Genomic DNA, 25253 nt, shown 5'->3' with positions numbered 1-25253 from the left:
CATGGTACTATGAATTGTGGACGAGGTACTACGTGGTCTGATCGTAAAACCTTCTTGTGAGTGAGTGAGTATGGCTTTATGTCGCTTTTAGCAATATTGCAGCAATATCACTGCCGGGGACACCAGAAATGAACTTCACACATTGAACCCATGTGGGAAACGAACCCGGACCTTCGACGTGACGAGGTAACGCTTTACACCACTAGGCTACCCCACCGCCCCAAAGCCTTCTTGTCACTATGATCAGCAATGTGTGAGGACAATAAACATGTAAACGCAGAGAGCTGGAGAGTTGGAGACATAACGTCTTATGTCATAATGTATTACTATGGAGCTGTGGACCTGCGGGCGGACTACAAAATCTAACAGAGCAACAACTGTTTGTCCTCAAAACTTAAAAAAATCTTATTCTACTTCAGGCAAAAACACAACAGTAGTTGCTGGTGGAGTAGGGGAGGAAGGGGGGTTTAATAAACCGGATCAATCTATTCTCACACGAAACTAATATTATATTGGTGAAGGAATATCGATCCACCGGTCACGTGGTAAATCACATGTTCAGGGAACCAATTTCCCATTCTTTGCTTTATCGTTGAGGACTTGTCGTCTGCCGCGTTGTCGTCTGCTGCAGGTCGCTGATTTTAGTGTGACATGGCACTGGAGGAGATTAAGACGATGTTTGCAGGAAAATGGAAGCTTGATAGAAGCGAAAACTTTGACGAATTTCTAAAAGAAATGGGTAAGTTTAGCATTTTGTCACGAAAATAGAATTCCGCTGTATTTACCACGTCAAGTAATGAGCGACTTATCCACATGTATCCATGCCGATGGTTCAGACGTGTGTGTTTCCGAAACAATAATCTTAGCTTAGTTTAGCCTTAAAACCGAAAATTTTGAGAATGAGAAACTCGTTGTACCAATTTTCTCCTGCAGAAGTTTTGAATGGCTAGTTTATATTTGTAAACTTTCGTTTCTTTTAATGGGACGAATACTATCCTGTGTTTTGGCAATATCCAAAAACACAATTCAGTTAGGTCGAACTATGCTCAATCTGTGTTACCATTTTGAGGCAAGGTGAAATGGGGTATAACGATTATTGCACTTATATTGCGTCGTGAATGGACGTCTCTCTCTCTTTATCCCTCTCCCCCAACCCCCCACCCCCACCCCCACCACCACCCCCTCTCTGTGTGTCTCCCCTCTCTTTTGAATACGCCACTCAGACACAGTAACAATAATGTGGCATTGGCATGATCCGGGATGACGCGAGGGGTCATTCCACAAAGCAGTTATTTATGGCCTCCCAAACCTATGTTAAAGTTTGGGCGTTACGATCATCTTAGGGCTATGATCGCTTTGTGAAACGGGGCCGTGCAAGATAATGTCAATACGGGTCACACAACTCAATCGGGTGGACAAACTGACGGGCAAGAGAAAGCATACACTTGGAAATACCTGCTTCACTCTGCTCATTACTGTTTACTGTGAAAATGTGACGCTCAAATTCTTCAAGAGGTAATATGCACGTCAGCTGTCGTGATATACTCGTCCATGTGATGCTTGTGATGTCGCCTATAACACCCGTATCAAATACATCCCCATCGAACAGACCCGTGAAGATGCGGGGTAGAATTGGTCTTCAGCAACCCATGCTTGCCAAAAAAGGCGACTATGCTTGTCGTAAGAGGCGACTAACTGGATCGGGTGGTCAGGCTCGCTATTTGGTTGAAGGATGTCATCTATACCAATTGCGTGGACCGATGTTCATGATGTCAATCACTGGATTGTCTGGTCCACACTCGATTATTTACAGACCGCCGTCAAAAAGCTGGAATATTGCTGAGTGCGGCGTTGAACAACCAACCAATCAACCCATCGAATAACCATTTCTTGTTTGTTTCATTTTAAGCCACCATCAAGCATGGGTGTATACTTTCTTTTGCCCGACATTTTGTTGATACACCACGTTCAGTTTAATATGGTTTTAAGGAAAGTAAAATTGGAACTCTAAAATAAATAGAAAATTACCATGATTAACCACACGCTCCAGACAGCTTGCGATATTTAAAGTGTGAGCCATCTTCGAAGCAGGATTATTCTAGATCCAAAACAACAATAGCTGTCTGTGAGACGCGTGGTGACGTCATTCCGAGTATATGCCGCTCTTTCTTGTCACTGAGATTTGTATGAGCTAAGCGTGTTTACTGATTCCGTATTCATACAGACTGAATGACCACTCTCTCCGCATTAACCCTGACAGTAATAACATGTTTCATCATGATACATATAATCACTTGTGATTTCCATATCCCATGACTCGCACTGTCGACTCAGTTAGACATTAAAGGTGCACCGAGGTCAAGCCAATTGATGGTCCCAGCAAGTTGATTCAAGAGGTGAACAGACATTAGCAATTTGATTTTGTATAGAAAGTTCGCAGCTATCCTTGTTACACAGAGTGTGTGTCTTTTACAAAGTGTTTCTAGTCGCCGATATTCACTGTGTAGTGTTTCTTTCGTGTGACAGAAACCTATGATCGTGGGTTCGAATCCCAAATTCACCCTGGTTCTGTTTGTCAGGACTATACTCGTGATCGCAGTTCATCAAAGTCGCAAACGTCTAAAATCTGCATCACTTTGGATTTTCCTCCCACATAACTTCGGACTTTCCCCCTACATCACCTTGACACAAAATGGTATCCCTGAAAGATACAACTGTTGAAAGAAACCTTAAACCACACTATCTCAAACAATCCCTTAAAATCTGCAAGTATTTTTGTTTATCAAGGCTTATGTTTTCTAAAAGGAAGACTGGGATTCGTTTCACGACATGTTTGTCTAGAATTTCTGCCATTATTCATTGCCGAACACCACCAATGATGTCAATGAACCTCTCTACATGGCTCCCTAGCGACATCGTACGCCGTAGCTTGCGTTGCATGTTTGTTGTCTCTTGTGTACCGAATAACATGCATTCGTCAAAGGGTTCAAGCCCTTACATATTGTTGTCACGCCATGCTAGTGAGCAGTCAGCGTGTAGCCTGATGATTGAATCAGTCATTAAGCTGCCATTTAGCTGAAATGTATAGTTAGAGTTTTGGATCTCTCTGAGATGCGAGTGTTTTAAAGGGAATCTAGTCTCGCAAATTCGTAGGCATGCATAGTAAGTTTGATTCAGGCCCGTCAAAACTGTCTTTGTTTGTCTGCTATCTTTGATACTGAATATCGATCTGTATGATAATGTCGCCACTTTGTACACTGAAAGTGGCGGTGGGGTAGCCTAGTGGCGAAAGCGTTCGCTCGTCTCGCCGAAGGTCCGGGTTCCATTTCCGCCATGATATTGCTGCAACATTGCCGAAAACGGCGTAAAACTATTCTTACTCACTAGTTCACTAAGTCACAATCTCATTTACATGGCAATAATACATCGTTTAGACCAAGATTAAAAATGGATACCAAACTGTGGAGCATAGCCACTCTTTAACATATGCAGAGTCGGACCTCTTTAGGAGAGGCAACATGCTGCCATTTCTCGGTCGTTTTTTTGCTTCAACAAATATGAAACTTATATTAACCTTTCAGGGGTTAACGTCTTGCTCCGAAAAATGGCGGAGTCCAGTAGGCCGGAACAAGTAATTGAGGTCAAGGACGGTCAGATAAGGATATCGACGAAAACTGGATTATCGAACCAGGACGATGTGTTTGACCTGGGAAAGGAATGTGAAATAGAGACGAACACAGTTAAACATAAGGTAATACAGGATGAAAGCCGAAGATGCTACCCTAGGATACGTTATCCGGTCACATGACCATTCACGTTCATGCAAATGCAACGTACAATGAAATATCAGTTACTACATCTTGTTAAGTGATGGAACTCAATGACAGTCAAACACGGAATGACGATTTCCAAAATTTGTCGGTCGGAAAAAAACGTTTTCTGAGAAGTGTAAGACGGGTGATACATGGCTCCAACAGGTACATATTCAACCTAACCTGAATAGGGGCATATGCAATTGCTGAAATAGAACTGGCGCGGGACTTGTATTATCTCCCTTTATGGTAAACCGAAAATACAAGACACAAGTTTGAGTTGGGGGAAAGATAGGAGACTGTAAGCTCTAACAATTGTCAAGGCACTACATGTGCTCTCTCATGTCAGTGAAAGTAAACACTAGTTCACATGTTAATTGAAAAAGGCGCATTCACTGAAGTGAAAGCGCAATGATCGACACTATAAGCACTTAAAGTCTCCCATAAACTCTCAACACCGATGAATATTGTGAACAAGATACTGATGATAAAACTAATATAAACATTTTATAGAGGCTTTAACAGAAGCCACTTCTGATTAGAAATGAAGCATAACTGACATGCATATGGAGGCAAATATAATTATGCTTACAATTACTGTTGAAAATAAAATAAGATGCCTGCCACAAAAAATACATTGTTGCAAGGTTTTTCTCTTTAAAAAAAGTCAGGCTCATCCTGGCAAAAATATCTGGTTTTGTTGCTGTAGCGGAAACAATATCTAATCTCGATACAAAATCCCAGCATCTCCTGCTTGTTTATCCTGTGAAGGTGAAGGTCGTGTACAGCGACGGTCGGATGGTGGTGACCTCACGGCCAGTGGGGTCTGACCTCAAGCCACAGCGTATCTGTCGGGAGCTCATCCAGGATGAAATGGTCATGGTGAGTAGGTGAGTTAGAATATCCAGCAGCTGTTAACAGTATCAATTAATCAGTCGTTTATTGTACTTATGGCACCTGGCGAACGCAAGATTATATGACGTGCAACGTGACATTACACATATAGGACAAATAAATAAGGTTGATTCAGTAGAAAACAGCACCAACAAGCCGCTGGAATACGTCATGCAATTCACACGGGCTTCGGGAATTTCTCCAGCGCATAGCATGAACTATAATCAGTGGAGAATATTTTCCTTCCGCGGTGCACTGAGATTAAAGGGTGTATTTGACATTTATCAATTGACTGGTTTCGCCCACTTTTCCTAGATCCGAATGCAATGATCACTGGTATTTACAATACAGCTGCCACCGATCACCGATATTTACAATACAGCTGCCACCGATCAGCGTTATTTACAATACAGCTACCACCGATCACCGATATTTACAATACACCTGCCACCGATCACCGATATTTACAATACAACTGCCAAAGAAACAACATCACAAAGTTAATGGCAGTACCTGGTGTCACCACTATGTGAGAGTTATTCCTAAACCCATGCTTATGACGAAGCCTGATTCGCACAGTGGGCTATGGTTTCAGTAGAGATTTCTTATGCTCATTTAAATGTCTTTAGTTACGAAATATTTCCTAACTAAAATATTCACTTTTTTGAAATCGCACCTTTATCAATTTTATAACAAGACTCATTTATTTTTGTCGACGAAGTGACATACTCAGATTGAAATGCAGAAATCAAGGCCATGTTTTGTATCTGTTCCGCGACAGTAGTGCCTCTTTGTCTCCTGTAATATGTCCAAGTACTTGTCACCAACTGGAGAAACATGCCGGGTTATTTCACCAACGACCCGTGAGATATCGTCGGTTTCTTTGACATTTGTCAAAATGAGATCAATGCGATATGTAGATAGACGGCCGGGCATAAAAAACATAAACACTTGCAAATTGGATTTGTCTAAAAATTACAAAAATTATAAAAACTTTACTGGGTTGAAAACAGTCGCCGAAAATCGGCAATAACAGTACTGATATCAAGTAACAAATGCATCTCAATCGGATAACCATAAAATTTTCTTTCTTTTTTTTTCATTTTAGCAACCATCAACCGTGGGTGTATACTTTCTTCTGCCTGGCAGTTTATTGAAGAAAGATCCCGAATGTTCGGGATATATCATGAATCTAACGAAGTGGGATCGAGCTTAGCTTACTGCTACAAATTATAATACTGATATATTATGCATTTTTCAACGACATATTTATTAATTATTTACTGGTGAATATTGTATTTATCTGAAAATGTAAAATCGATATGTGCAGTGTAATATCACTCTTTGCCGGAACTACTTTCAATCTTTGTCAGATCACACGAGGAAATAAACATGTTTTCTGACAAGAAAATACACATATCCTCAATATAATTATACAACTGATAATGCGAGACAGGTTATTCGCTGTAACAAAACATTGAGCTGTTCTCGCATTGTATCATTGTTTCAGACAATAGACGTGGGAGACATCATCTGCAAGAGGATATTCAAGCGTGTTTAGCCAGCGGGTCTTTACAAAGGCATTCCGGAAGCACTTAAATGTGAGGGATTGAATGACAAATAACGCCGGGCTGATATACTATTGATTTATGTACCCTCCACATGTTATCGATTGCCTTGGTTGGTATTGTCTGGTCACAAGGAGTCGAAGCTTACAGCTGACCATTTGATCACGTGATGACTTTTCCAGTGGTCATTTTCCAGCAAACCAGCGGTCAACTATTCTTACTGATCATGTAACTTCGTGCTCAAAATTAAGTATCAACACAAGATGGCCGTAGATCGTATTATGTGTTTTCAGATTTGCCGGTGTTATTGAGTATTTGATCCCCGGATATTTCATTTGTAACCGACATCGTTAACCGAATGCTTTAAATGTTAAAACTCCTCTTCACAACAACCGGATAGGGAAACACATGATGTTTATCGACTTTCGTATTACATGAGATCTCCGTAGTTTTGTGTAGAACTCTCTTATCATTGGTACCTAACCAGCTGTGAGACTGACCTGGCAATGACGTCACCACAAAATGGTTATACTACAGTTCTTGTTGCATTGGAGATGGCGCGCAAAGATCGAGTACAAGTGGTATCGACGCTTGTTTCCTGGATGAGAACAGTGTACATGGATAAGACGCCTATCTGATACGCCTATGATGCCATGGGGACCACACCTGACTTCGATTGAATAAACTTTGTACATGTGTTTGGAAAGATTTGTCATTTCATTTCGTAACATAAACTGCAGGGCAAAGAAGTTTACACTAGAAAATTAGATTTGCCAAAAAATAGCAAATCTAGCAAACCGTTACTAGGCAGAAAACAGTCGCCGAAACACTGCAGTCTGAAGGTCCAAAAACACAACTATGATATCCGTATCAAATAACGTACTCAGGATTGAGTTTCATTTTAGCCACCATCAAACATGGGTGTATACTTTCCTTTGCCAAGCAGTTTACGTCAGTGTCTCCTGCACAATGCGGTTACCAGGTTATATGGTTTGTCTGATGCAGCAGGTGATCGTGTTATCACATCTTCTGATGACTAACTGTACCTTGACCGATCTGCAGATGTAACAGTGTAACAGTTACTGCATATCTCTAGACTCTCCAGTCACCTTGGGCCGCCTACTGCTCCTGACTAGATATGGCACTGGACGAAATTCAGCAGAAATTTAGAGGCAAATGGAAACTGTGTCGGAGTGAAAATTTTGAGGATTTTCTGAAAGAAATGGGTGAGTCAGTACATTGTAGCAAAAAAACAATTACCACAACAGCTAGTGTCGGGTGGTAAATAGGCAGAAACCCGCTGGGCCTTGACAGAATAGGTCCTCAGTACACCAGGGTGTGTCCCCGTGGTAAATACGGGGCAGAATAGGTCCTCAGTACACCAGGGTGTGTCCCTGTGGGAAATACGGGGCAGAATAGGTCCTCAGTACACCAGGGTGTGTCCCTGTGGGAAATACGGGACAGAATAGGTCCTCAGTACACCAGCGTGTGTCCCTATGGGAAATACGGGACAGAATAGGTCCTCAGTACACCAGGGTGTGTCCCTGTGGGAAATACGGGACAGAATAGGTCGTCAGTACACCAGGGTGTGTCCCCAAGGGAAATACGGGGCAGAATAAGTCGTCAGTACACCAGGGTGTGTCCCCAAGGGAAATACGGGACAGAATAGGTCCTCAGTACACCAGGGTGTGTCCTCGTGGGAAATACGGGACAGAATAGGTCCTCAGTACACCAGGGTGTGTCCCCTTTGGAAATACGGGACAGAATAGGTCCTCAGTACACCAGGGTGTGTCCCTGTGGGAAATACGGGACAGAATAGGTCCTCAGTACACCAGGGTGTGTCCCTGTGGGAAATACGGGACAGAATAGGTCCTCAGTACACCAGGGTGTGTCCTCGTGGGAAATACGGGACAGAATAGGTCCTCAGTACACCAGGGTGTGTCCCTGTGGGAAATACGGGACAGAATAGGTCGTCAGTACACCAGGGTGTGTCCCCAAGGGAAATACGGGGCAGAATAAGTCGTCAGTACACCAGGGTGTGTCCCCAAGGGAAATACGGGACAGAATAGGTCCTCAGTACACCAGGGTGTGTTCCCGTGGGTAATACGGGACAGAATAGGTCCTCAGTACACCAGGGTGTGTTCCCGTGGGTAATACGGGACAGAATCGGTCCTCAGTGCACCAGGGCGTGTCCCCAAGGGAAATACGGGACAGAATAGGTCCTTAGTACACCAGGGTGTGTCCCCAAGGAAAATACGGGACAGAATAAGTCGTCAGTACACCAGGGTGTGTTCCCGTGGGAAATACGGGGCAGAATCGGTCCTCAGTGCACCAGGGCGTGTCCCCGTGGGAAATACGGGGCAGAATAGGTCCTCAGTACACCAGGGTGTGTCCCCGTGGTAAATACGGGACAGAATAGGTCCTCAGTACACCAGGGTGTGTCCCTGTGGGAAATACGGGGCAGAATAGGTCCTCAGTACACCAGGGTGTGTCCCTGTGGGAAATACGGGGCAGAATAGGTCCTCAGTACACCAGGGTGTGTCCCCTTGGGAAATACGGGACAGAATAGGTCCTCAGTACACCAGGGTGTGTCCTCGTGGGAAATACGGGACAGAATAGGTCCTCAGTACACCAGGGTGTGTCCCCAAGGGAAATACGGGACAGAATAGGTCCTCAGTACACCAGGGTGTGTCCTCGTGGGAAATACGGGACAGAATAGGTCCTCAGTACACCAGGGTGTGTCCTCGTGGGAAATACGGGACAGAATAGGTCCTCAGTACACCAGGGTGTGTCCCCTTTGGAAATACGGGACAGAATAGGTCCTTAGTACACCAGGTTGTGTCCCCAAGGGAAATACGGGACAGAATAAGTCGTCAGTACACCAGGGTGTGTTCCCGTGGGAAATACGGGGCAGAATCGGTCCTCAGTGCACCAGGGCGTGTCCCCGTGGGAAATACGGGGCAGAATAGGTCCTCAGTACACCAGGGTGTGTCCCTGTGGGAAATACGGGACAGAATAGGTCCTCAGTACACCAGGGTGTGTCCCCGTGGGAAATACGGGGCAGAATAGGTCCTCAGTACACCAGGGTGTGTCCCTGTGGGAAATACGGGGCGGAATAGGTCCTCAGTACACCAGGGTGTGTTCCCGTGGGAAATGCGGGGCAGAATCGGTCCTCAGTGCACCAGCTTGTTTCCCTTTAAGTATTCTTGGACAGAATACACAATGTGATGTGCAGAGTTGCGCCCGAAAGAATTATGAATACATGTTAATGCTTTTGTACTGCTGTTTATATTGGTTTATAATCACCATTGGTGTTCTCTTATTGCCGACAAGTGTGGGCTGTAGTGTCCTTTTTTTCTTATTGCAGGGGTAAATGTAGTTGCTAGGAAGCTAGCAGCTGCTGGCAAACCGGAACAGGAAGTTGAAGTGAAAGATGGTAAAATCCGCATCGTGTACAAGACTGGATTCTGGGACAGAGAGGACAACTTTAACCTGGACGAAGAGTTCGAGAATGAGACGAACAAAGTCAAACACAAGGTAGAGAATAACTTTGATGATGGTGACGATGATGGTGTAAAATGTACCGATGAGGATTCCGGGTGATATTATAGGTCTTCAACAACCTATGTTGTCGTAGAAGAATCGGGTCATTTCAGACCGCCTTCATATAACTAGAATATACATGTGGCGTTAAACAATAAAGAAAGACACAAACACTCTGATATGAATGAATAGGTTGTAGGTTCCTACAAGGACGGGAAGCTGGAGACGGTGGCGACGCCGATAGACTCGGAACTGCCACCGCAGAGAACCGTCCGAGATGTTGTTGATGGAGAAATGGTGATGGTAGGTATACCACTCCGGGTAGCCTAGTGGTTAAAGCGTTCGTTCATCATGCCGAATACCCGAGTTCGATTCCCTGCATGTGTACAGAGCCACATTTCTGGTGTCCCCGTCGCAATATTACTGGAGTTTAGCCAAAAGCGGTGTAAAACTATACTCACTCACCTTTCCCGCAGGGTAAAAGCGTTGGCTCATCACACCGAAGACCAGGTTCGCTTCCCACAAGGGCACGATGTGGAGACTGATTGAGTATGGTTTTACGCCGCTTTTAGCAATATTCCAGCAGTATCACGATGAGAGTCCATGCCTGGGCCAACTTGCACAAAGCGATCTTAGCGCTACGACTATTGTGAGCCTATGTTAAAGTATGGGAGTTCATCTTAGCGCTAAGATCGCTTTGTTGAGTGGGCCCTGGTGTCCCTGGGGTACGATGCGGCTTGAGGGGCGGCGTAACACCAAATTCGAGAGGATAGTCTAGTGGCTATAGCGTTGGCTCGTCACACCGTAGCACCAGGTTCGATTCCCACATGGGTACAGTGCGTTACGCCACTTTCTGGTGACCCTGGGCGTGATATGGCTGGACAATGTTTTTACAGTAAGTGACGTAAACCCTGCTCACTCGAGACACACACTCTCTACGCTTAAAAAACATACTATTTTCTCGCAAAGGAGGACATTATTATATTTGACCCACATCCAATTATATTTCCAGAACTACCAGCATGTCTAGTTTGCGAGTTATGTTCTGGGGTTGAAACGGGCAAAAACACCCGAGTAGGACCTGGGTACCCACAGGACTACCCGGACCCACTGTTAGTCACGTGATATATTGTTTAATGACAAAACGTATCTAAAACTCTATGTTTAAACTACAAGTCACAACTTATCGCAGTTCTTCCTGACTACTACACTCATTCCTTCTGACTTTTATATGTTTGAATAAAAGTAAAACGTCAGTCAACTTCTGTGTATACACCGGATCGTTTCATGCATGTATCTAAACACTTTTTACCAGAGCTACGGTCAAACCTTTCCCAATCGGTTTGTACCTACCTCTTGAGACCTACAGCGGGTACCCGCGTAGGGTCGGGTAATAGGGGGGTGGGTACCCGGGTAGTAAATTTGGGCTCGTCCCAGCCCCACCGCATCATATTAATTATAGCCGCCATGATATGGTATTGCATAAGGCTGCTGCGTGTTAAATGATGTATTTACATTTATTTATTTGTCATTCAAAGCTAAATCTTCATTTTCTTTCAATCATTAAAACATGTTGACCACATCACTGTAGAAGATGTCCGTTCACGGAAATAGGCCGTTGCGCATGCGTCTCGAGTGGGTGGCAGAGGTCACTGCCCGGGGCGAGAAACTTTGAAGGAGAATCCACATGAACAAAATCTACTTGATTCTTGTTTCTTTTCAGACTATTCACGCGCGTGATGTGGTATGTACACGGTACTTCAAGCGCCTCCAGTGACACGGGAGCAGATCTCGGATGCAGCTGTGGGATGATTAGGACAATACTGGACAGGACCACATGACATGATGCGACATGACGTGACATGACAGCTATATAGTTTGGAAGCCGTTCCCGACAAGTCAAAGCGACTATCGGTACGGTTATTGTCGAGTATATGTTTCACATGGTACATGGTACAAGGCGCTTGTAAAATAAAAATATTTGAATGTTTTAATTATCAAATGTTTTCTTCACTGAAATTACCCATTCTGGTTAGAAATTCAGCAATTTATCTCAGTTGGAGAGCACTTTAAAACATGGCATGGTATCCTAGTGGGCTAGCACTATAACATATGCCATGTCAGTGGGCTAGCACTATAACACATGGCATGTCAGTGGGCTAGCACTATAACACACGACATGGTATATTAGTAGGCTAGCACCATAAAACACGGCCTGGTAACTCACTGGCCTGGCACGACAACACACGGCTAGGTATCTCAGTGGGCTAGAACTATAACCAACACACTGACTATGAAACTTATATGGTACGTTTAATGATCAGTTATTATCTGTCTTAACCCGAATTAGGTGTGGTTAGGTGAAATTGGGTTTAACGTCGCGTCCAAGATTATTGAAGTTATATAGCGACGTGCATGCACACGTGTGTCTGTGTGTGTGTGTGTGTGGCTGCTTGTACGAGTCCGGACTGATGCCGATTATGGTACTAGCTCACTGAGATACCATGCCGCAGTTCAACCTGAATACCCCACTCAGACACAGTATACTGACTCCGAGCCGACCAGTCCTTTTTGCAGCTCCTTAATGACGAGCGCCAGAAAGGGTAACAACAAGTATCATCGTTTAACGTCTTGGTATGACGCGGCCGGGGATCGAACCCCGGACCTTCCGCTCTACCACAAAACCACGGAGGCGGTCTTAATCCGAATTAAACTGACGTTGATATAAGGCGCCCATCCACAAATCGATCACAACGTATCCCATACTTCAACGCAGATTTACGAAAGTCAATGCTTGGATCGTTTTGTGGCCGTGGCTACAGTGATTGTTGACATGTGCACGCCTTATACAGCCTTGAGTCGATAAGAGTGATTGACAGGTGTCAGTGACATTTGATATTTACCATCAACTGATAGCCTAATTGAAAATAGCTGGACATGCCAGCCCGATTTGAGGGGTTGAAGAATGGAACCAAGCTTTGATTGGGTAGTTGGTTGCTTGGTTGTTTATCGCCCAATTTCATTAAAATCAGATCTTAGTTCTCGCGACCGCTAAACAAAGATCTGAGGACATCCCATTAGGGGTCGCGTCAGAACGACCTTTCATCCGACCAATCAGAGCGTCGCTTACCAGATCATGACAGTGACAGTCGGAATGTGATTTCTAATCACGCAGCCTCGAAAACTTTAAAACGGGGTATTCCACACGATAGTTACGGGCTTAACGACTGAATCTATACAATCTGGACCATATATTATCCATTTGAGAATGTTCTTTTGCACAAGTTTCAAATTTTTAAGCGAGAATTTGTCAAAATATGTTTCGAAGCGTAGTCGCCAATTTGCAATTAGTGCCGTAAAGCACGAGAAAGCTTCCTTCTGATTGGCTAATGTCGACTTCTTGTCAGTAATTCCATTGGTCGGTCAGGTCGGTCTAACGTGACCCGTAATGGGATGTCCTCAGATCTTTGTTTAGCGGCAGCGAGAACTGAGATCTGATTTCAATGAGATTGTTTAACGCCGCACTCAGCAACATTCCAGCTATATGACGGCGGTCTGTGAATAATCCAGTCTGGACCAGACAGTCCAGTGATTGACACCATGAGCATCGATCCACGCAATTGGGATACGATGACATGCATCAACCAAGTCAGAGAGCCTGACCACAGGATCACGTTAGTCGCCTCTTACAAACATTGATACTGAAGACCTGGAAGGGTATCTTCACGGGTCGACAGGAATGCACTTCACGTGCTTCAGATATGAGGCACGAGATATAACTGTAACGTGGGGATATAGCACTGAATAGTACTATGACAATGCGTTGATGCATGCTTATGAAAACACACACGAACTATTATCATTATTATTAGTGCTTAAATTCTGTTGAATTAAATTCCAGGGAAGCTAGTGATTTATAAACACGATTCATATGAAGATATGATCGGAATTGTAAAATGGATTCTGCTTTTGGTAGATATATCTTATGGTTATGAAAAATGTTTTTATATTCTGTATTTCAAGAGATACATTTATTTTTCTTCAGGAATTTGCCTTAAAAGGGCTACAACCGTAAGTGTATAGAAATAAAATATGAAAGTAATCAACATGTCATATAATGTTTCACAGAGTATACAATCATTCTCAGAAAAGCATTTCTAACAGCAAAGATGTTTGTTCATAACAAATACATAATTGGAATTGTATTGATGTAAAACAATTATGACACAAATTGTAAATATACGGCACAATATATGTATGTTAAGCTCCGTTAACCTATATTCTCAGAAAATTCGACATTTGTCATAATTTTGTCATCCTTGATCACATCCTATTGTGATAACCTGGACTCGTTCACCATCAAAGCTATGTGTTGGAAGTTATTCACCATCTCACGCTCTTATCACTAACCTCGCCATGTCCGTATGTTTGTCTGAGTTTCCCATCTCACGCCCACCCTGGATTTTCATTCCGACGAGGGGGCACTGGTGGCCCAGTCGTCTAAGGCGCCGCGATTCGCTGTGCAGAGTTGCGTCCCTTCGGACGCGCCAGAAACCTATGATTGTGGGTTCGAATCCCGGTTCGCCCCGATTAGGTTTGTCAGCACCCTACCCGTGCTCGTGTGTTTCACCGAAGTGGTAAACGTCTGACACCTGCATTGCTTCGGGCTTTCCTCCCACATTAAGCTGACACGCCGCGATATAACTGGAATACTGATAAAAGCGGCGTTAAACTCAACTCACTCAAATAATAAAATGTTTTCGTATCTCAATTTTTACCGTTGTGGAAAATTATGCCCCTACTGTCATTGAACACTCAAAAATAGCTCTTTCTTTCGCTATGTTTATAAAAAAAAGTCCTTTCCGAAACAAACCGACTGGTACAAAGTGTTTTAACTTTAAAATGTTCTAAAATAAGTTACACAATTAGTGTAACAGTTATATATACATGTTGTCATTATATTTCGCCCGTCCTTTTCTCTAGTTGGTTGAGGGTGGAGATAAGAAACACATATAACAATAAAGGGATGGCCTAGCGCCTAGAATGTCTCGCACTCATGAGTGTAAGCTGATATCAGGTCTCTTTTCAGCGTCATGTCATGACGCAGACGAGGCAATGGTAGCGAATGGGTGAAAGATATTTTTCATAACACTGGATATATAAAACACTGGTTAATCGAGGATGTAATTCTGTTTTTAGGGTGTTCTATGAAAAACGTCAGCTCTTCATGCCAAAGATTTAAACAATTGTACAAAGTGTGAAACCATTTCTTTGTACACACAAGAGTCTCGCAAAGGATCTCGTTGCCGAATTTTTGATTATCTCATTGATGTCATCCGTCTCAAACTACTCGTATTGTAATACATTAAAACGGTTGAAACTGATGGCCAGCCTATAGGCTGCGAAGTACTTCAATACAACGAGAGTCAACATTAAAAAAATAATATAACAATACCACAGATGATGATAACACATCTAAACACCGTTGTGTCGAACTTTGATGTGTCGAACATACGCTTGTCACGAAGTAAAAGCTTGGACCGGACCCTGCGTATTCCTTCTTTACTCATCATTTTCGGATGTGTCGAATCTCGGATAACTCGAAGTATTTACGTAGGTCCCTTCATCTTCCGACACAACAGTGTTTGACTGTACCACACATGCATTGGTGTAGATGTAGAAGAGACACACATACATAAATATATATCCTCCGCATCAATACTGTGTGATTGTGGTGTCGACACATATGGAAAGTTAACAGTTGACGCGACCCAGTATTTATTCAAAAGTCGTTTTTTTAGGATAATTCTTGCAAGAAGTGTACGTAGGGACAAAATACTCCCTATCTCTTTTGTAGCGAGATGTTATACCAAAATACATGTAATAGACTTCAAGGCGTTTCACCTTAAACCAAACGATAAATATATACTGTCAACGCCAGAGAACGTCTCGATTGTCGACCATGAAACAGATTCCACTGGGTCCACATGGCACACTTTGAAAAAATGACAATTTCCTATTCAATTGTCCCATCGTCCAAAGTTATCACCAAGCACTATAGCCTCTGTAGGCCGCAGATTTACGACAACAAATGGAATTGTACATACATTTTTCATACTGAGTATGACCCTTTGACGAGTAATGACTTCTTCTAACCCTCACAAACAAACATAATGCGACAAAAAGGACACGACAATTACTACTGTTGATAACGAGGCACAGTCTCTCTACATACAAGGACATTGTATTTGCGTATGGTATTTGACGTTGTTGAACACCATATTAAAATACATAAAACACACAATAAACATCAAATTTTACTTGCCATTGTAGGGCATGTTTTTTGTTAGTTGGCTCACGGATTTCTTTTCAAAACTTGAAGTATAAAAAACACTTTCAAATTATTATTTTGTCTATTGTGTAAACATATGGTCGGTAAGTATTAACAAATGGCCAAGATCCTGACAATTATTTAAACGTGCTGTCGTTGGTGAGTTTAATATCTTGCATGATATGCACGAGAACAGTTTGTGATATATTTTATTGCTAAATTAGGTTTTCAGACTCGGCGGTAATACAAAAACCTCTCAATTGAGATTTTTTTTCTACTTTCATGATTTGTACGGTAATCGCATCCGAGCAAAAAACAAACCCACCGAGCTTTTAAACGCAGCAGCAGAAAACATTGTTCATGTGTGATGGAACACAAATGAGTTTATATACTTCATATGGTGTAGGTAGTCGAGATCATTTCTAATATACTGTCGTTTTAAACTAAAATTTGAAAAATCCCAGCTTGATGAAAAATAGAGCATTTAGGGGACCGTATGATGAAAACCGACCAATAAGTATCATATTGTAGAAATGTACTGTGACAGAAGCGCATGATGCGCCGATCTAAGATGATGATCACATTATTCAACAAATGCTAGTTATAACTATCGAACACATCCTGGTCTAATCAGGCAGATTACATTGTTTATCAAAAATATTATATTAATGTGAAGTTTACACGATTTACGATTTACTCCTCCATTGGACGTGGGGTCGGTCGAATGAATGAGTAAGGTGGGTTTAACGCCGCTTTTAACAGTATTCCAGTTATATAGCGGCGTGTCAGCTTAATTTCGGAGGAAAGCCCGAATTGATGCATGTCTCAGACCAAATGAGCGCGAAACTGACGTTCATAAGAGTGTGAATGATCGGCAAATTGATCAATGCTCACGAACACTTGTTATCGCCACAGGTTCATTAACAACGTCGGAAATCTCTCCCATCACGTTTATTGTGTCGGCCATGTTGACGTCTTGTATTTGACGTTAATGTATTACGACGCGCTGTCACTGTGACCGACTCTCTGAGGTAGTTCGTAAGAGACCTGTATCATCTAATGATGATATTATTTGAATCTATTTGTTGTATCCAAACTAAAAAAGATGTTTCTGTAGAGCAATTTGAGCATACATACAGCCTCTCCTTTTGGTGAACTATTATTTTCCCGCGTCACAGTGGGTTGTTGTATTCCAGCAGGTAGTCACACGTTCTACATCAAATTGTGTAATACAACCCTAGAGGTATAAAATAATGATATGAATAAATTATAAGAATTGACTTTCACTTTGTTAGAGTTCATTGGAGTATGAAGGTTCATGCTCGAATGAACCCACACAACGTGAAAATCAGTTCTAAAGTAAATTCGTAAGTACTTTCGTATGTCGTATTATATCAGCCATACGGCGTCTCTTCCCTCCAACAGCTGCTTAATGATATATTGGAGTCTCAGAATCTTGATATACATTGATAGGAGTTAAACTGAGCCAAAGTCAGTTTCAGTATCCAAATGTAACTTACAGCACTGTTACAAATACTGTCAAAGGTAAGCAATTTAACTTGATTACAATCTACAGCATTGTGATTATCAAAGTATTCCATGCTATGAATGCTTTCTCGAATGCTGTATTAATGGTATTGGTAGACTGTGTCATATAATGCTTTTTAAGTGGATGAAGTCGCACCCAGGCTTCAGGTGACAGTGTAGGGGCATTGGTGACCAACTCGTGTTATTCCGGGACAAGCCGAATAGCGACTCGTGCCCTCTCATGCCCATTTTTGCGACCGGGTTCCGTCTTAGCGCAAACGGACATACCTAAAACCATTGTCAAATTGTTGCGTAACGGTTCACATATATTTCCCCATATATTACATATATTTCAGATGCAATTTGAAGCACAACGTGACATGTGTAATTATACACTATGATTGAACACATTTAACTGTATCTAGGTTATATTTTTAGATGCAAGACATATATGTAAAATCAAAAATTATTTCTGAGGGATTCTTTGGCGAAGAACTTGAAATCAAACGCGCATTCTGATTGGGTTGTCGTACTTTCGCACATAACATTCATCGATAGGGGGACGAGTCTTCTTGCAGGTCACGGCCAGTGGTGACGAATGAGACTGTCTACTGTCTACCATACGACTGTGGTGTACCGTGTTGTAATTGATACGTCATCCAAATATATCGCCAAGGTTTCCTCCCTCTTCGTCGGCGGACTCGAGATTGTCATCTGTCGAGTACCTGTCTTCGGTTGTTTCCTCGTCGTCCAGTTTGAGATCCATGTCCAGTACTACAAAAAATTGAAATGTTAATCTCAGATGTATCGTGTGCATCTAGTCACGTTTTATGAGGCTACTCAGGGGGCTGACCAGTGTCCGCGAGTGTGGACCCGTGCAATATGAGATTATATAAGATAGCTACGCGATAAATGGCAAAGGACAAAATGAAGAACGAAGCCTGGTTTATTTCACGACACAACATTGTTCTATCATGACGTCATTTCTGGAGATTCGAACATGCACTCGCAGTTGTTCCCCTTAGATGAATGTCATATACGAAAAAATCGACTCGTGGTCATTGTTTATCCTGCACCCCTCATGGTTTATTCTCCCTGGAGTTTTTTTATTGTACAATAAACAACTCCCACTCGTCGTTTATTTCTTAATTAAAACAGAGACCATCCATCTGCAAATGTAGAATGCCTATTGTATCCAATAATAATAATAATAATTATAACAAGCGTATAGTTGACAAAGTCATCTATATCCCCCGCCCATTTTAACACGTTATGGTCCCAAACCAGGTAACTGACCCAACATTTCTCTTAGCCCATGTCAAAATAGCTGCAATGGAAATTCTAAAATAAACATTTCTAAAACTCCTTAATATCAAATGGCACTAGTTCAGTATGCGCTTTATATATAGACATGCAATGTTTTGCAACCAATCCTATATTAAAACTTAAATCCAACTTGTTGTCGTGGAAACATAAACAATAAAAAATTCTAAAAGTGCTATATATCAAAAGGCACCAGTTCAGTATGTGCCTGGTAGACATGCAAAGTTTTGTAAGAAAGTATTTAACAGTTTTTGAGTTATGCTCCGGAAACTAACACCACCCTTATAGAACCTAAGTCCAACTTGTTGCCATGGAAACGTAAAACATATTTTTTTATAAAACTCCTAAATAGCAAAAGGCACCAGTTCAGTATGTGTCTGGTAAACATGCAAAGTTTCGTAGAGAAATATCTAACGGTTTCTGAGTTATGCTCCGGAAATGATTTCGGGACGCACACACGCACACACACACACACACACACACACACACACACACACACACACACACACACGGACAGAACCCATTTCTATATCCCCCGCCCACTTCGTTGGGGCGGGGGATAATAATATCAAGAGTTTGCCACTAACGTGGCTATATCCCCCGCCCCTGTTGCAGAATTAATGACATAATTAAATCTAAACAAACCCTAACCTTTTTTAACCGAGGTGGAACTTGTCATGGAAATTGTAAAAAAAGAAGAGTGTGGAATCTAAGTCCATCTTGTTGCCATGGAAACGTAAAAGATGAAAAATTCTAAAATTTCTTAATAGCAAAAGGCACCAGTTCATACTCGTACCTGACAAACTTGGAAGGTTTCATGAAAAAATATTAAAAGGTTTATGAGTTATGCTCCGGAAACGAACCCTACCCTCACAGAACCTAAGTCCATCTTGTTACCATGGAAACGTAAAAAATAAAAATTTCTAAAATTTTTAAATAGCAAAAGGCACCAGTTCAGCATGTACCTGACAAACCTGCAAAGTTTCATGAAAAAATATTGAACGGTTTCTGATTTATGCTCCGGAAACGAATCATGACAGACGGACGGAGCCCGTTTCTATGTAATCGTATTATTTCCAGAACCATATAATCAGTGTTAGTACACATTTTTAATCTTAAGAGGAACAACAGTTCCCTGTGCAACAGAACGTATGTTACCCACACAGACAAGTTATTACCTATTCACTGAAATGAATAACCCGGACAATTCAGTAGCCACGTAGCAGGTCAAAGGCCACATCAGAGCTCCAGATAAGCTTTTGGTGTTGTGGGAATTTTATCCATGCATTTTAAAATCATTGGGTATCAGTAATTCTATCTGGGTATTCAAATTTCTGTTACCCACTAGTTTTTTACACATGTGGGTATTTAAGTTAAATATTTAAAAACACTATTCATCTAGTCCCTGCAAACTGGTGTCGTGTGGGTTCAAGAGCTTTATAGGACTAAAAAAAATCACGATTCTTCCACAAGAAAGTGTGATGGCAAATGATCATGATGTAACTGTCATTGTGGATTTGGCAAGGTTGACGGAATGCCCGTTTATAATTTCAAATTAAGTTGCTGATTTCCTAATCGAATACGCAGGGTTACTTCACAATATTTTGATGATACGCACAAGTTTTATTTTTGTAGCGTATCTGTAATGTTCGTTGCGTATTTGATACGCTTGGCTTTTATTTTACTGCGTATTTCTGCATTTCTGATGCGTATTTTACGCAGATACACAGTTTATCTGGAGCTCTGCCACACCTTTACACTGTGACGAGAGTGTTACAAGAATGTTTTTTGTCAACTCCATAGAATATCTAGACTCGAATATCTGCCGAAAGAGATAAAAGTGGTTAATGAATAGATCACTGAAAATCAATGATGACACCAGGTGTTCATGAAACGGTAGAGCGTGTCCTGCCTCTGCGGTAGCACCCGCCACTCGCACTGAAGAAGGACTGACTTACTTTCATTTCTGAAAAGGGCTTTGCCATCCATGCACTTTTCACGTGATATAGTTCCGTCTTGAACGTGCCAAGTGACTATTCTCGCAGGGTTTCTCAGACAGCCGATGATGAAGTTCCCATCTTCACTAAGCGTCACTTCATCCAGCTGGTTTAATAAAAGAGTAATGTCCTTTACGTACCCTGCGTATGTTCTCACTTCACAATGCAACTGATGCACACCAGGGATGGAAATATAGCTTGTATAGGGCACTCGTAAGGCGACAATTTTTTTATTTCTTGGTTTACGGATGCGCCGCTCTTTCAAAGTCCAAATGTTAAAAAAAAATAAAAATGAAAATTACCCTTTTTTTTATTACCGCCGATATTTTCGACAAAAAGTTCAAACAAAAAAAAGATTACATTTTCTCGTCGAGCGTAAAGCAAACGGAAGTCACTCTGATATTTCTTGCTGGGATCCTTCTCTAATACCATCATAGCTTGTCAACGCAAAGCGCAGTGGTGACCAGTTTAACTATTTCAACACTGTCGGCCGTTCAAAGCCACAAGTCACACCGCACGGTAGACCGTCCAAGTCACGTCAAAATAGTTTATAATTATATTAACCTACTTGTCACATCATTCATTTATTAAATCTATCACATTTCACAATGTCTGAAATACGTATTCCATTTGATTTTATCATTTTTTTATCTATAGATTAAAAATGTATTCACTAGACACGATTTCCCGCAATGTTATTGAAAATATTCTCGGACACACTTCGAGAACGGGTCCTCATCGAACATGTCAAACAGCAAAATAAAGACGTTTCAAGTGCTGAAACGTCTTTATTGACAAAGAAATAAAATCTTCCAAAATATATCTATAAAAGTTGCCAAACTGACATCTTTGTTATTATTTCCAACTTTTCGTGCGATCGCATGTAATTGTCAGTATAATGACATCTCGCCTTTCGTCGCCTCGATTTCTCGGCTCGGACACGATGTCTTAATGCCAAAATATATGCATACGAAATCTTTGTCATAGCTCGTAACCTAGCTCTATACATCCATAAAGTTCCATATTTTTAATATAGATCGCGATTCCATGCTTAGCCGTTCAGAATAACATGATTTAACCCAAACCTTTCGCCAAAGTCTGAAAATTACCGTTGCTGTAATTTGATTGGCTGCGTTAGGTCACGTGCTTAAATTTGACCAATCACGAACCTTGTAGCAGTTTTTGTCGGTGAAACAATATAAGTTTTTTTAATGTATACTGACATGGCAGTCTTAGACGTTTGTGTTATTCATACGAAGCTTTGAAAACGGAGGTATTTCATCATGTTAGTGAGCGGACTATCATCGGGAAATGGGTGATGACAGATATTATTTGTAATTCTTTTTAAATTTTTAAAATAACGTTCCAACAACGTAAACAAATGAAAATAAAAAAGAAATGGGTATGTGGATTTTATGAATTCTTATATTTGGCGAAAAAATCTTTAAATTTGCGCTTCATTGGTCCTTAATCGACGTTATGAATGTTTTAGCTTACATTATTTTTATTTAAAACGAACTTTAATTAGTTGTTAATGAATTATTTAAATAATGTAATACACATAACTTTCAGATTTATAAACAATAGGATTAATTAGACCTTTCAAATAGTGTATGGCCAAACATGTAGTAGCAAAGATGTTAATTTCAGCAGATAATTTCCTTGATAAATGTTTGTTTCATCTATCACACAAGAGTCTCTGGGAACTTGGTGTCACAGCAGTAATCTTCTGGTTGGCTGGTGTTGAAAGAGTTAAACGTTGCCCATGCTGCCAAAATAGCAGCATCTTTCATGCATTTCCACCCATGACATGAATATTGTTATGTTGCCATTTGTGCACAAGCTGAGTGCCAGGGATATAATAAAATGTTCTTGAAAAATTGAGTTATTTGACTTTTGTTACGCCAGGATATTTTTTTTCATACCTACCTAACTTTTTAGGACAAAATTCAAGTAAAAAAAATGTGAGGCTTTTTTTTTTTTTTTAAATTGGCCTGCCTCACTTTTGAAATGAGTTTGAAATCCGTAAACAAAGAAATACAAAAAGTGTCGCCTGAAAATACGTTCATTATTTCCAGGGGCTGGTCACGTTTGTTTTATTGTTTGTTTGTGATTTGTTTGTTTGCTTGTTTGTTGTTTAACGTCGCACTCAGCAATATTCCAGCTATATGACGGTGTTCTGTAAATAATCGGGTCTGGACCAGACAATCCAGTGATTGACATCATGAGCATCAATCTACACAATTGGGATACGACGACATGCATCAACCAATCAGCGAGCCTGACCACCCGATCCCGTTAGTCGCCTCTTACGACAAGCATGGGTTGCGGAAGACCTATTCTATCCCGGATCTTTACGGGTCTTATTTGTGTGAAAGTTCATTTATCGTTTGCTTTATATCATAAACATTGTCATAATGTATGGTTGTTAAAAATAGAGAAATACAAAGAATTCCCTACCCTTCACTGCCCTGTTAAACGCTGCTCAGTATTTTATTTATTGCACTGTCGTGAAACTCAAAACCATGGGTATAGTGGATCTTTCCAAGGCAAGGCAAGGGAGTTAGCTGACTGAAAAAGTCCAGTTTAAACTGCTACCAAACCAAAGATCATAAATGAAGGAGTCGAACAAACGACCAACCGTCCGCACCTCAACACAGTCAGTGCTGACACCTTAGACACTGGGCCCCCACGCCCTTAATACAGACAAAGTACGTTAAACTGGGCATCCTTGACACAGAATGCACTACTGTCAAAGTAAAGTGAATGTTCACATGCTACGGTACCTGCTGATCGGAAGTGAAGGTAGCCTTGGGAGCCACCTTTGATTTGCTCCACACAGCGATGGTCTGATCCTGGGCGTCTTCACCGTAGGTCAAGTAGGTGTCGCTGCGACTGGACGATATACGAACTTCACCGCGATGAAAGGAGTTTTCAACCAACGTATGCCCTAGTGAATGAAACATGGCTTACTGGCCTTTCGAAATCAAGGATCCAAAAGTCAAATGAATAATCAAAACTTAATGTGACGGACTGAATCTGATCTTATTTATGGATGAACGCCTGTGTGATATGAACTACTCAAAAGGAGTTAAGGACCACCCGAATATGAGAGAATCGAGTGGTCCTAAATTAGAATAGTGTATATAACTTGTTTCCTTCAATGGAAATTATTACTGAGCCGTCAAAATTTGGTTATGGCCCAAAACTTTTTTCAAATCATTCGAGTGAGTGAGTGAGTTAAAATTTAACATCGGCAATTCAAATACTAGTAATTCGAACTTTTGGTAAATGTTGCACAGTGTTGTACACTTATTCAATGCCCGTTTAGCAGCTACTCAAAACCGACACCAAGGAATGTACTGCCGTAATGAAACCCACACTGGAATTGAACAGACAGTCCGATTGATGAACACATTCCCTACTTGATTAACGAATCATTACACTGTGGGAAGGTCTTTGAAAACGTGTCCCTCTTTACCCACACTTCCTTCTTTTTACCTGTCGTGACCGTGAAGATCCGGGGTAGAATAGGTCTTTCAGCAACCTATGCTTGCCGTAAAAGGCGACTACGCTTGTAGTAAGAGGCGACTCACGGGATCGGCTGGTCAGGCTCGCTGACTTGGTTGATGCATGTCATAGCCTGAATCGATGCTCATGATATCAATCACTGGATTGTCTGGCCCAGACTCGATTACTTACAGACCGCCGTCATATAGCTTGAATATTGCTCTGTACGGCGTTAAACAACAAACAAACAATCAAACAAACAATTGTACCTGTCGTAATGTCCAACACATAGGTTGTTCCGGTATCTGTCGCTGCAAGGAGCTGATTTCCCGGAAGTAGTGCGGTGTGTGAGAGCTCTATGTACTCTCCATTTTCCCAGTACATCTCCAGGTCACTGGAGGCTTGTTCTGTAGAAGGAAACTCATTAGTTAGCGAGTGAGTGGATTCAAAATAAATGTGGCAAAGTGCATGAATGAGGGTTGTTTTATGCCACAATCAGCTATATTTTATATATATATATCGTGGCTGTCTGTGTGAAACTGCGTTTGGGCCAAACAATGAGCAGAGATCTCCGCAGTTGGGTTCCTATATGATATTGAGTCAGCCTAGTAACATTTCTGGAGCACACGACACTCGTAAGTGGGCGCTTACGACAAATACGGATACCGGCAACCTATTTCCCCCGATTTCCCACGGGCGTCATCGAGGAATCAATAACTAAACGCATTCCGAGTTACACCCAAATTGA

The 25253-nt window shown here is 41.6% G+C and overlaps 3 protein-coding genes across 5 annotated transcripts in view; 2 read left to right on the top strand and 1 right to left on the bottom strand.

Annotated features, from left to right (window-relative positions):
* Window positions 1-597: 597 nt before the first annotated feature.
* Window positions 598-6958, top strand: LOC124110402 (sodium/calcium exchanger regulatory protein 1-like). Of its 2 annotated transcripts, none has more exons than XM_046469754.2 (4): window positions 598-739; window positions 3582-3751; window positions 4584-4694; window positions 6217-6958. In XM_046469754.2, the coding sequence occupies exons 1-4, from the start codon at window positions 652-654 to the stop codon at window positions 6265-6267; spliced, it is 420 nt and encodes a 139-aa protein (XP_046325710.2). In that variant the 5' UTR covers window positions 598-651; the 3' UTR covers window positions 6268-6958. The 2 variants fall into 2 exon arrangements, with proteins under 2 accessions (XP_046325710.2, XP_046325711.2); XM_046469755.2 differs by having other exon boundaries at window positions 4584-4702.
* Window positions 6959-7321: 363 nt separating this feature from the next.
* On the top strand, window positions 7322-11811 carry LOC124110401 (cellular retinoic acid-binding protein 2-like). Its single transcript, XM_046469753.2, has 4 exons — window positions 7322-7500; window positions 9642-9811; window positions 10010-10120; window positions 11541-11811. Exons 1-4 carry the CDS (start codon window positions 7413-7415, stop codon window positions 11592-11594), a joined length of 423 nt encoding a protein of 140 aa, XP_046325709.1. The 5' UTR covers window positions 7322-7412; the 3' UTR covers window positions 11595-11811.
* A 3247-nt stretch (window positions 11812-15058) lies between these two features.
* LOC124110420 (NACHT domain- and WD repeat-containing protein 1-like) overlaps window positions 15059-25253 on the bottom strand; it is a 43408-nt gene continuing 33213 nt past the window's right edge. For both annotated transcript variants that reach the window (XM_046469778.2, XM_048396127.1), the window contains exons 24-27: window positions 24775-24912; window positions 23782-23945; window positions 20957-21101; window positions 15059-18449 (exon numbers count right to left, since the gene is read on the bottom strand). In XM_046469778.2, coding sequence (XP_046325734.2) covers window positions 18331-18449; window positions 20957-21101; window positions 23782-23945; window positions 24775-24912 — 566 coding nt within the window. In that variant the 3' untranslated portion in view covers window positions 15059-18330. The remainder of the gene's footprint in view (window positions 18450-20956; window positions 21102-23781; window positions 23946-24774; window positions 24913-25253) is intronic.

Source organism: Haliotis rufescens, unplaced genomic scaffold (genome assembly GCF_023055435.1).
Source record: "Haliotis rufescens isolate VD_foot unplaced genomic scaffold, xgHalRufe1.0.p SCAF_15, whole genome shotgun sequence".
NCBI classification, from domain to species: domain Eukaryota; kingdom Metazoa; phylum Mollusca; class Gastropoda; order Lepetellida; family Haliotidae; genus Haliotis; species Haliotis rufescens.
This window is presented reverse-complemented; position numbering and strand designations above follow the sequence as displayed.